Below are 13,794 nucleotides of genomic sequence, written 5' to 3'. Positions count from 1 at the left end.
CCTGCTGTCAAGCAAAACTATCACCGAGTCTATCAAATAATTTGTAACTACAGTTTCTCAGGCTTAAACAAGTGACAGAATTTGAGAAAGAGCAGGATTGACTTCTATCCTTTTTAACACTATTTTTCTCCAAAGCACATGTTTAGAGAACTGAAACAGAAGCAGAAAGACAAGAAGGCCAGAAAAGCTGTTTTCAGGTGTTGCTAAAACAAGTGATTCTTTCCTGGAAAACTCAACTTACAAGTACTTATTTGCAGAAGTGGCAGGTACACTGCCACTTTATTTATTTACAGAGATACCGGTAAATACTGACACCATTGGAATACCATTTGGAACACGTTCATTTCTCCATGAAGAGCAAGTGATCTTTCATCTGCAGGTTTTTTTTTTCTTCTTGCTTTCTTAAAAATCAAACCAACCAACTAAAACAATCCCCAAACTCAAAACAAAACAAAACACAGAAGGGGGAAAAAAAGTAAAACTGATACACTCCATTTGCTTCAAGCATTGTGGAAGAGCTAGATCTTACTTCACTCTGTTCTGAATTTGACCTGAAGCCAAAAGAGAATCCTATATTATCATGTATCCGTGTATTTGGTAAGCTGAAATAATTAGTTTTACATTTGTGACATTATGGTGCCATAGACTCAGCTGAGCTTTTCTATTAATTGATAAAGAAAACAAAGTCATTTTACAACGTTCATTGTAATGAAAACTTTAAGTTTCAGAAAGTTGACTGAATACCAATTTTTTTTTTCTAGAGCATTTCTGTTCAGTTGACAGCAATTGATGTTTAAATTCTACATGTCAAAATCATAACTAACATAGATTTTTTACTGTTAAACAGAAAAACTACTGTGTCATTCTCTGGATTATATACAAGGCAATTACAGGAAAAAGATTTTCAGGTTTCAAACAGCAAAAGTAAGTTTGGTATCAGAGCATCAGAATACTTCATTTACAGGCTTCAACAATTAAGTTCACAAAATTCTTTTATTTCACCTTCATAACGCTGGGTAGACAGCTGCTTCTCAATAAAAAGGAATAAAAAATGGAATTTCCACAAAAACAAGCCACAAAACATTTCCACAAAACATTTCCACAAAAAAACCCTCTAATATGTTCATTAAGAGTACCAGGACCTGACAGCATTTATTGGAAGATGGAATATTCAACAACACAAACACTACTTCCAAGGATACACCAAGTATCCCTTCCACTCTTAGAGCACACAGCCAGCCCCAGCAGCACAAAATTGCTTTAGAAGATGTTGTATGTATGTGAAATACAGGAACTGCATCCTACCTCCAGACAACAGCATACATTGCAGGGAAAGCATGGGTTATGAAATCTTTAAAAATATACTTAAGTTCATTTTTTCAAAAGGACAGAGGGAAAACCCTTATTTTGCAAAAGTAAGACATCAGGCTAACAAAACTACTTCAGCAATGACATGTTTGATAAAAAATAATTTGTGTATTCTTTTTTATTCCAGGATAACAAATGAAGTTGAGAGATTTTTAAAAGCTGTGTTTTTATAATATAGATTACCTCAAATAGACTTTGAAAATCTGTACATACATAGTTGAGTAGAGTAAAACCATTAATCTCTCAATTAATTTGCATCTCTTTAGAGTATTTTCCAAAGAAACACTCTATTCTATAATCTTTATGAGGAAAAAAAGTGAAAGAAATGGTACAACTTAGAAAAGCAAATGTTAAAAAACATATTCAGATTTATAAGAAATATAAGGAAGGTGTTAATAGATATCTGATTTATGCAATTAGCTATTGATTTCTATTACCTTTGTTAATCATTAGCTATTAATTTTTGTGAAATTATTTAGCAGCAGAAATAATGATTTGTGATGCTTATAAAAGTGTGAAATTGGGATGATAAAGATAAAATTATAACGATTTTGAATAAACCTGGCTTTAAAAGCTATGCACTGAAATGCAAAAAATCTTTAAGAGGTCTCTACATATGGCTTGAAATGTATAAAGCATAAACAATTCATTAAATTCTGTCTTCAAATGCAGCCGTTATACAAAAGAATTAAGTATAAAGCCTAATGTCTTGTTTATTTACATTAATTTGTCATTTGTACAGAGTAAAAGTATGGTATGTTTAAATTTACCCTTATATATTCACTTACATGGTCTAGGGAAGTTCAAAATCAGAAAGGTCTTATAAACTTAAGTTACATTTTAATGCACAATATGATAGCTACTGTCTCCAAAACAATGGAGTGCAAATGGCTGGGCTTTGTCTTCCCACAAAGAGAAACACAGACAAGGCAGAGAGGTTTAATGCTTTCTTTGCCTCTGGCTTCAACAGCAAGAACAGACTAAGGGGGTCCCAGTGCCCTCAGCTGAAGACCATGGTTGTGAGAATGCTAAATTCCCAGTCAGCCCAGAATTTGTGTGGGATTCACTGCTCCAGCTGGATCCCTGCAAGTCTATGGGGCCTGATGGGGCCTTATTAGAGAATACTTAACTGTCTGATGTCATTACAAAACTTCTTTTGATGATTTTTGAGTGGTCCTGGGAATCCAAGGGGTCCCAGTTGACTGGAAGCTGGCAAATATCCCAGTCTTTAAGGGCAAGGAGGACCCTGGAAACTACAGGCCTGTCAGTCTCACTTCAATGACTGGTAAAATTACGGAGAAGATTTTTCTCGGAGATATTGAAAAACCCTCAAAGGACAACAAAGTCATCAATCAGAACCATCATAGCTTAATGAGGGGAAAGTTCATCTTGTGAAACTTGATTTCCTTAGGTTATAGTGAATGGGGTGACATCAGACTGGTGACCTCTTACTAGTGGGGTTCTGCAGCACTCCATATTAGGCCCAATTCTTCTCTACATCTTCAAAAACCACTTGGACATGGGACTTGAAGATATACTAAGCAGGCTTGCCAATTAAACGAAATTGGGAGGAGCTGCTGACTCCCTCAAAATCAGAGAGACCTGCAGAGGGTCCTAAATGAGAGATCTGGGCAATTGCCAACTGTATCAAGCTTAACAAGGGCAAGGGCCAGAATCTGCACCTGGGACAAGGCAACCCTCAATGTATGGACAAACGGGGGAATGAGAGGCTGGAGAGCAGTGCCACAGAAAGGGACCTGGGGTCCTGGTCAATGGCAAGTTGAACATGAGCCAGCAGTGCCCTGGCAGCCAGGAGGGCCACCTGTGTCCTGGAGGGCATCAGACACAGCATCACCAGCCAGGCAAGGGAGGGGATTGTCCTGCTCTGCTCTGAGCTGGGGCGGCTTCACCTCAAGTGCTGTGTGAAGTTTTGGGCACCATAACATAAAAAAGATAAAGCTATTACAGCCATCAGAAAAAGTTCAAAGGAGGACTACAAAGATGGCAAAATGCCTAGAGGGGAGGACATCAAAGGAGTGGCATGTTCAGCCTGGAGAAGAGGAGACTGAGGGGAGACCTCATTGAAGTCTCCAGCTTCCTCACATGGGGAACAGGAGAGGCAGGCAGTGATCTTTTCTCTCTGGTGACCAGTGACAAGATTCAAGGGAATGGCCTAAAATTGGGTCAGGGGAAGTTTAGGTTTCCTTTAGGAAAAGGCTTTTCACCCAGAGGGTGGCTGGGCTCTGGCACAGCTCCCCAGGGGAAGTGGTCACAGCACCAAGCCTGACAGAGTTCAGGAAGTGTTTGGACAACACTCTCAGGCACATGGTATGGTTCTTGGAGCTGACCCATGCAGGGCCAGGAGCTGAACTTCAGTGATCCTTGTGAGCCCCTTCCAACTCGGAGCATTCTGTGAATCCATGAGTCTATAAAAATATACTGTGAAATATTTGAAAGGTAAGAGATAGAAATACATAGAGCACTCACAGGGTTCTTTAAAAAGCTTATCTAGCATTAGGACACAAAATACTGTTCTGGCACACAATTAATGTAGAGAACTGTACAAGGGAGAAGCACTGTCCTGACTCTGAATAACCTGCTTCAGTCTTAGTCCTCTCACACTTCCAAATTACAAAAGGAAACTGAGTCTCCAATGTCATGTAGAAGCTGTGAACACTAGTGTTACAGGTGTCAGGCCAGATGGTCTGGTTTTGGCTGGGATAGAGTTAATTTTCTTATTAGTAGCTGGTATAGCACTCTGGGATTTGGATTAGTATGAGAATCACAGAATATTCTATGTTGGAAGGGATCCATAGGGACCATACAAGCCCAGCTGTTAAGTGAATGGCCCATACAGGGCTCAAAACCACAACCTTGGCATTATTAGCACCATGCTCTGACCAGCTGAGCTAACCTGGTATCAGCAATGCCAACAAAATAATGCTGATAACACATGGATGTTCTGGCTATTGCTAAATCATGTATACCTCAAATCAAGGACTTTTCGGTGTCTCATGCTCTGCCAGGGAGGAGCTGCACAAAAAGCTGGAAGGGAACAGAGCCATGACAGCCTGACTGAACTGACCAAAGGGATATTCTACACCACAGAACACCATGCTCAGTATATAAACTGGGGGAGTTACCCAGAAGGGGGCCAATCACTAGAGGGGGGAACAGTCAGTGGTCAATGTTTCTCTTTTACAGAGAAGCCCTGCTCACAGGGCAGCAAAGATGTTATCTTGCAAAGTGTGTGTTGAAGAAAAGCAGAGAACTGGAGAGAACTGAAACAAAGACCAAAAATTCAAGCAGAGGAACAAAATCTTTCTTAGACTGATAGCAGTATTTTTCCAGAGTGCAACACCATACAGTGACAACACAGTATGCCACTGAAAGTCAATTAATCTCTTTATTACATACTACAATGTGTGTAGATATATTATGTAACACATGAAGCACCAAATCACCACAGCATGAGGGGAACACTTCAGAGCAATCAGACTTGTTTCCATTTTGCACAGAAGAACTTTGGCAGTTATTACATGGGCTTTAGAACAAATCAATCTTGTATTCCTATGGATTTCTGAACAATGCCTTATATTATTCCTTTTTTTATTACAACTATGAATGTCTTTCCTGCAATAATTTTAGTTCTCTTTAGTCCTAGAATCATGATTCTCCACACCCTAAGAGCACTACATTAGGTATAAAAAAAGAGAAGAGAAAGGAAGTAGAAAAATGGGATTTGAGATACAAAGGGTTCAGTAAGCAGGACACCAGGCAAGTCTTCTTTCTGTGTGAACATATGCATAACAACAGTAAGTTCAACCTACCCAGGCAGGTGTAAGATTCTATGAGCTCTTATGCATAAGGAGGAAGGGTACTTTCCCTCAATGATGAAAATAAAGAAGTTTCTCAAAATTTAATTTTGGATTACTCACACTCCTAAAAGTCTGAGTTAAATTAATCAGCTTGGCTTGAGTCATTCCTGAAGTTCTGAGTCACAGACAAGGAAAGAGAAGCCATTAGGTAAATCAAAGCCGTGGCCCAAAATTAAAACAAGCATTTAAGACTGGGTCAGGAAAATACTTGCATAATACTATCAGTGTACATTAAGTAAGGTATCTGCTAGTATAATCATAAAATGTCTAAAAAGCTTTATGAAGAAAATAAAGTTGTGCTGCGTGAAAGATGAAGTTTATCTAACTCTAACGTGAGAGGTTGCAATATTTCCTGATATTAAGAAATACACTGGAAGATGAACCACTTATGTCTGAAGGGATATGGGAACACTGCTCATCCCATAACCTGGACCTGAATGCCCTTTGATATTTTTATGTTCTTTTTATAGGTGGTATGACACATCACCCATGAAAAGCTTTGTTTTCTGAACAAGTAGGAGAGCAAAAGTTAAGGAAAAGTGTACAGTGATTAATAATAAAGTACTGCTTTCAAAGGAAGGAAAGATGCTAAATATTTCATCAGTACAGGAAGCAAGAGGTTTTGCTTGTCTTCTTAAAATTCTCTCCACCATGAAAGTTTAACAAAATATACATTGACTAGTAAGACTAGGAAGCCAAACAAACTGAAATAATAGGGTCTTGTGACAGTCATAAAATGTGCAGTCAATCAGCAAGCTGCCTGTAGATAAGGAAATTACCAATTATTTTACAGCTATAATTCAATATATTGAAATCTACCCTAACAAGTATCCTTACTACTACAGTGAAAAACAGCTATAAAAGCTAAGTTTAAGTGCAAACTGAATTTTTTCTTAAGCTTGTACAGCTCTTCAGTTAAGTACCGTGTTTCCCAGCTTTCTATTTTAGCAAAACAATATTTACCACAACTAAAAAAGCACTAAAATGAGAAAATGGAATACGTAACAAAAAGAGAACATCAATCTAATTGAAATCCCTCAATTCAAAATGTCCACAGTGTAGGTCATGTGAAACAATATTATTATGAGTACAAGCCTCAACACATCACTGCCACCATCATTTACCGTGTTTCTGATTGGAATTTTCTTCGGTTCTGTTGGCACATCCTGAGGAACAAATTTCACCGGTTCCTTAATTTGCCTCCTTGATCTTTTGGTCCCATCTGGTAAGGTTTCCATGGCAATATCAGCCTCCATATCGCTGCTACCTGCCTGGTCACACTCTGAGCATTGCCTGCAAAGTGGAAGATTTTAAGACTGCAGTCACAAGAGCAGAAGAAGAAACATATTGAAGTGTTTGTATTTAAGATAAATTCAAAAGTCAAAAGTCAAGAAATCAAATGGACATCTAAAACATATATTTTAAGCAACCAAGCAAAACACAAGTAAGATGTTCTTATTTTCCTGACTGTACTTAACTTTGAAAACCAAGATTCTGAAAGTAGGAATTAATCTTCAAAAAAAATGCCCCCTATTTCATTATTTTCATTCTACCACATCTTCATTTTTAAAGCTGCCCACTGATCTCTAATCTATTAATTACTGTAGCTGCTGCTGCAGTTTAATTATAGAATTATACAGTGGTTTGGATTGGAAAAGATCTTTAAGATCATCTAGTTCCCACCCCACGGCCATGGGCAGGGGCACCCTCCACTAGACCAGGTTGTTAATCTTTACAATGACATGCTGCTCAATTTATTCCAATGAGAGCATGCTTTAGTGGCAGGGATTTGGAGGACATGTTTGTTACAAAAAATGTAACAAACATGTTACATTTTAAATAATTAAATAAATTTTAATATGCATTTCCTAACGGAGTGGGTTTTAAATCTGAAAAAAATAGTTAGGAGAAAATTACAAATAAAGAAGCTAGAGACATGTATTAACAAACTTGGAACACTAAATTGAAAAAAAAGCCTACTGAGTTTCTGAAAAAAATACAAAATCACCATCAGAACTTCAAAAATTAAGAGATGCCAAAGTAATTCTATTAACAAGATAGGCATTCATCAGGATTTGGTTTTATTTGCAAAAAAATCATTTTATGCAAGTCATAAATGTGGATGTTCAGTAAAAGTATGGCAATGAAAACACAAACATTACACTCACTGGAAGAGCCAGTTTTAATTACTTTTCACACTACACTCCCAATTCAAAAAACTACAAGTCCATTCAAATAAAGTCCAATTCATCACTGTTCTCCTATCAAACATTTTTTTTAATAATACCAGCCAAAAAAAAAATCAACATAATGTTGTGCTATTAATTGGCATTAACAGGGATTAGCACATTAAAATTATCTAAATGATAGAGCAAATTTGCTTTGGAAGGAGACAAAACAAAAACCCCATGTATTTAATTATTTGAATTTAAATTTTAATACACATTTGCAACAAGAAGACATATCCATCCTGTATAAACAAAAGCACAGAGTCAGATACACATGTTGTGTTTATGTCTATTTGTTGCAATTTACACATTCAACAGGAATAGTTCTGTGAACTTCAATGAGGGCTAACACAATATCATGTCCATCAATCTTCCATATTTTCTAGCTCTTTCAAAGTAATCCAAGCAGATCTCTCCTAGCTACACCAAAAGACACCAGGAGTCACCATGGTTTGCTACACAGACCAGTGGCTATCAAGTCAGAATAGAATGAATCTAGTCATGGACTGGGTAACAGATCAGTGCAATCCTGACTAACTCAAGAACTTTCTCCTTTAACTTTTCCATACGTAAATTTTAGATAATTGTGACTACATTGTAAAGTTAAAAACATTCATCACCTCTTATCTCAGAAGAACTTAAGACAGGGTGAATAAGACACGTGAAAGTACTTGAAATATTTGCTGGTCTAGAAAAGCAGAAGAACAGGGTAGATTGCAGGAAAGGTAACAGTTTCTCCCTCCTCTCATGTAAGTATGGAGTATTTATGAAAAGCTAAAGCTTTTATGAAAAGCCAAAGGAAGACAGTTTATATCCTTTTCAAACAGTCTGGGGCCAGCATATGAGAATATAGTTCTGCATTCTTCCTCCTTGCTCTGGTTACAGAGAAAAGGGGGATGGAGTTTTCAGCACTGTTTAATTCCACACCATGCACATCATCACTGGGGGCGTGGGTTCGGCAGCAAGAGCCGAGCACCAAAAAGTGAAAATTTGCCATCTTGCTTGGATCTCTCCAGAGAGAAGGTGCTGGCATGAGCTGGCCCCAGCCCTCTCTCCACCATTGCTGGTCCCCTTTTGCATCCCAAACCCTCACCTGAGCTGATGCTGCAGAAACAGCCAGACAGAGGACAAAACCCCGGCCAGAGCTGGCAGTGCCAGTGATGCCAGTGCCGGGCGCGTGGGACTGAGTCAAGCTGGGGAAATGCTGCCAAACACAGCCGAGCACAGTGCTCTGGGAAAACCAATGGGAAGCACGATGCCAGGGATCTGGCTTCTGAGTTCTAGCCTAGCTCTTTGCTACTTTCTTCACACTGGGGCAGGGGAAGGCTAAGCTGCAAGGGCTCTCCTCAGCCTAAAGCCTTTGTTCAGCAGCACTATTTTTGGGAAACATTATTTTTGCTCCCACAGGTGAATACTCTTTTGTGTGAAAAACCCTCTCTCTCTCTCTCTCTCATATACCTTTTGCATTTAATACTGCCGTGGTTATTATTTGCTTTAGTAAATCTCTCCCCATTGCTCCTCCATTCTCAGGAGGGGTGGGAGAAAAGGGAGTAGCTTACTTGGAGTTTTGTTCTCTTTGCTTGATAAAATGAGCACACTCCTCTTTACAAGCCTCAGTTTGCTACACACACAGTACTTGTTAACACCTCTAGGCCTTAAGACACTAGAATATAGAAAAATGTATGGTACAATAGCTTTCACAATGCCACTTTTTACAGTTATATGTTTACAAAATTTGTGTGAATATACACACACAAATATGTATCCACATGCACTCAAGTAAATAAGGGCACATAAACCAAACTCCTATTACTTTAAGATTTTATGGAGAAAGGCACTCCAATGATGAAGGAGAGAGAAGCCTTAAGTAACAATATTCTCTCCAAATCTTTCATGTCTCCTTAGCTAGAAGTTACTTTGAGTTTCTTTATTTCCATAAGATGGATGCATTGTTCTTAAAGCTGTCCAACCCACAGCTTTAAGGTGAATTTCTAGTTAGTAAGCATCAGAGAGCACAGCCCTCCACAACACTGCAGCTTCAGTCCTGTCATTAATTTATGTACTGGAAAGCACAATTGAAAGTAATTACTATGATCTGCTTATGCAGATGTAAGCAATATCTATGAAAATGTTCAAAAATTCTATGAGCTGTTCTTAAAAAGCATTTATTTTGGTAAAAATATGTCCCATGTATAAATTATAGAAAAGCCTCCATAACTTAAGAGCTGCATTAAAATGACACTGTTATAGGAGAAACAAATAGTCAGAGGGTTTTACAACAGTGTTTGGAGTGGGGAATCCAGTTTCTTGGATCTACCACTCTGCCTGTATGATTTAAATAACTCCCCTTCTTTATCTCTGTTATTACAAGGGAAAGATACCATTTTTCTGAACCTAGGTTCAGACAGTTCTATAGAAAATACCCATAACTTTTATGTTACTGAGGAAGACACGAAACATCTTGACCAAAAGATGAGGTACTGCATTCAAGTTACCTAAATTCTGTTTTTATGAACAAGCTTGCGCTGAAACAGGTTGTGCAAGTGTGAAAGCAGTCAAAAATGAAAAGCAATCAAAATTACAAAAAGCCTAGATCTAGAAAAGAAAAGCAAAATCATACTATGATGGAAGTGAAGGTGTTGTGTGAATCACATAACAAAACTTCATATAACAACTATATCAAAGGTAAAGGGGGAAAGGAGTTATAAACATGAACTTACAAGCAACCTCTTGATTTACCAGTATAGGCTCTACTGTTATAGTCAACCATGTCTCATCATCCCTATTACAAAACAGACAAAGCAATTTGTCTGTTAGCTCCCACAGAGCCACAGAAATGCTATTACAGATACACACTCCTCTGACTTGGAAACAATCTCTTTTCAGCTCTTCTTATAGTTTATTTCAACATGGTTCTTGAACTTTAAGTACTCTTCCCATTCTGCTGTTTAATCCCAATATAGTAATAGAAAACAGCCACATGACTTCTTTTTGGCTGTGCCACAGTCATGCTCACTTACTGTCAGCTCTTCAAGGACAAGCAGTGAACAGAGAACCTGTCACAGCAGGTCAGCTTTAGAACTACTGCAACAATCTTTGCCTAGCTCCAAATTAGCAAGCATTGCTATGCAGCATAAACAAAACAGCAGGAGAAATGGTGCCAAAGATTCAACTTTCAGTACCCAGGTTTTGTTTTGCTTTTAGTCTAGACTTGCCTAATCTAGACCCACAGGGAAAATCAGGAGCAGGCAATAATATGCCTACTTCTAAAATGTGCCTACTGCTAAAATTACTGGAAGTTTGTTCTATCAAGAACTCTCAGTACTGATTTGAAATCTCTTAATCATACAGAAACTCTGATTAAGCACTAACAACCTACAGAAGAAAAAAGAAATTTGGTGATTTTGTTGTGTCTTCAATCTAACTTGGTATAAGAATCAGAGATAACTTCCCACTTCACAAACATCTTAACTCAGTAGCAGTGAGCTGGGAAAGAGTGTATTCAAATTGCTTAGCAAATACCACTACAGTGCTTCCAGAAAACAATTCTGTCCTTGTGTTTAAAAGGAAAACAAGTGGGCTTTTTTTCAAAAGGAAGACACAGGTCTCCCAGACATGCTCTCTGACCAATCACCTCTCACAATGTTTACAAAGAATTAAGTCACTTTGAACTAAAGAAACATGGACCACAGCTTCAAGATGACACCTAGGCTCTATAAATTACACATGTAAATGATGTAGTGAGGTGGAAAAAAGATAGGGTTCCTTTTATTCTGGAGATAAAAGCAGTTTATATGAACCTAATACAGTTGTCAAAAAGCTTCAAAGAGCACCTTACAGAGTGTAAAGTTACAGAGTTTAAAAAAAAAAAAAGAAAATTTGCCATTTGCAACAACCTAAACATCCTTCAATTAGGACAAGTGACATTACATAAAAATGTACATTACATTAAATGCATGTAAAAATGTATATTATATTAAATGCATGTAAAATGTAAAAAAATTATCATATAAAATTATTAACTTCATACAAGTTAATAATTTTATATCATTATCCAGTGACTCAGGATGAAGAGGTGCTGGATCAGTACTGAATGAATGAAGTCAGGAATATGAATGAATGTCCAGATACTGCCTGAGTGTTCATGGAACTACTGGTCAGGAACTCTACAGCTCATTCTGTCCTGTGGCCAATATTCCCCACAGCAGTCACCACAAAAATAACTTGGCCTTCTAGAGCAAAAATAAAACCAACCAACCTTAATACAACCATTAGTCCTTGTTTTGTCCATCTCAGTCCCCAATATTTCATATGCTACCAGAAGTTATCACTTTTTTTTCAGCAATCTCATTCCAATAGAAGAAGCTAATCCTTGTTAGTAGCTGCCAAGCATTTTACAATTAGATTTTGATTCATTATATTGTCTGCCAACACTTGTGCATTGCTTTACTACCAGTTAAGATCATTCTCTACCAGGAAAATACAGCCAGAATGGCCAGGAGTATAAAAACACACAAGTTGTCAGCAAGAATGATAAGACTTAGCATTATGATAACGTGCTAATCAAAAAAATATTCAATTGTTTAAGGAATGGAATTTCTAAGAAACTGAAAATTGCAAATTTTTAAATGGCCTTTCATTGTATGGTTAAAAAATCTGATCTAGGAATTGGACTCAATTCTTCCAACTCAGGATATTCTATGATTCTACTTTGAAAGCACAGCATCAAAACAGGCATAAATTAATGCTTTAATGTACTATTATATAAAATAGTTTCTATGTTCTTCATCTCAAATCCATCTGAAATGAGGACAGGCTTTGAACTTATTATGGTATGAACTAGTGCAAGAAGTTATAACTGTTACCTTGAAGAAAACTGTTACGCCTCTGAACAGGGAAAATTCTTAGTGTTAAGTGTTTTAAATCAGTTAAACTAGTAAGCCATGAAACACTGGTGCTCACCAGGTCTAAATTCTTACTATGATTTCACTAAGACTAAAACTGTTAACTCATTTTAAATTTAACACTGAGGTAACAAAATATAATTTGTCCTTTCTTCAACAAATTAGCTTTTAAATACATGATATGTTTAAGTTTTCTCTCTTACTATAAACATATAGTATTTGATTTAATTTAACAATTTCAAAACCCTTTTTGATAAACTGCAATTTAAACTATTAAATGCTGAGCATGAAATAGATAAAAAGTATAACTACAAATTAGTCTATGTAACATCACACACATAACCTGTATTACCTGACATTCTCATACACAATATAAAAGGTGAAACTGATGGAATACTCATTGTTTAAATAAACATAAATTGGTAAACTACATGACTGTAATCATGAAAACTTTTCCAAGGGCTCAAGTTAGCTATTCTGAGTAAATTATTAGCAGTGATAATGGAACAGAAAGGAAAATACAAAGAAACAATTGATTCTTGATTACTATTTTAAAAAAGAACTAAACTCAATGTTTTTAACCACTCTTTATTTAAATAAAGTCTTTCAACCTGCCTAGTGTTTCACGGAATTCCCCACTACACCAATTTTATTTTTCTGCTATGTTCCTATTACATCCTATACAAATATCTGAAAATACATGGCCCTCATCTAAAAAATATATGTCCTTTCCTTCATATCTTAATCAAAAGATAAAAATTGTATTCAAAACAGCAGGGGAGGAAAAACCTGCTGAACTCAAACTTGGATTAAGGGTCTGTTCTATGTGCTCTCCACTGATCCTGAAAAGAATACATAAAGGAATGTTCAATGATCAAAAGAATGCAATCAATGCAGCTCAATTTGTCTGCTATCATCTCACACTCCAGAATATGCCTGAGCTAATTAGAAGTAAAAGCCAAGTTTGTGATCTGAGATATAACTGAAGCATGAAATTTACAACAAAGCTAAGTTATAGCTTTGAAATGAAAGAGCTTTACTACCTAACCTGACCTATCCTTCCTTTAACACCTACTGAGAATTAGTCTTACATCTTTTGGACTGATAGCTTTTAGTGAGCTTTTTCAACTTTGTTAAAAAGCAGAATAAAAATCAAATCTCCTGTGTAAATGAAGAAGCTATCTAAAAATTTAAAATATAAAAAAAGCTTCCACATAAAATAACTACTTGGCAAATTTGACTAAAGAGATCAAAAGTCTAACAACACAATACATTAAATAATTAAAAGAAAATTAGGTTCAGGAAAGTATTAGTTGGTGAAAACCTTTCTGAAATTTTCATCTTTTAAATGAAATCTCTATTAATTTGCTAAGCAAATTTACTGAGGTAAATCCAGGTTTTGTAACAATAAGATAT

The 13,794-nt window shown here is 36.7% G+C and overlaps 1 protein-coding gene across 5 annotated transcripts in view; it reads right to left on the bottom strand.

The window, feature by feature from the left end:
• PHF14 (PHD finger protein 14) overlaps positions 1 to 13,794 on the bottom strand; it is a 162,817-nt gene that overhangs the window by 103,154 nt on the left and 45,869 nt on the right. For all 5 annotated transcript variants that reach the window (XM_054643184.2, XM_054643192.2, XM_054643199.2 and 2 more), the window contains one exon: positions 6,371 to 6,539. In XM_054643184.2, coding sequence (XP_054499159.1) covers positions 6,371 to 6,539 — 169 coding nt within the window. The remainder of the gene's footprint in view (positions 1 to 6,370; positions 6,540 to 13,794) is intronic.

This window comes from Agelaius phoeniceus, chromosome 1, assembly GCF_051311805.1.
Source record: "Agelaius phoeniceus isolate bAgePho1 chromosome 1, bAgePho1.hap1, whole genome shotgun sequence".
In the NCBI taxonomy this organism is placed as follows: Eukaryota; Metazoa; Chordata; class Aves; order Passeriformes; family Icteridae; genus Agelaius; species Agelaius phoeniceus.
This window is presented reverse-complemented; position numbering and strand designations above follow the sequence as displayed.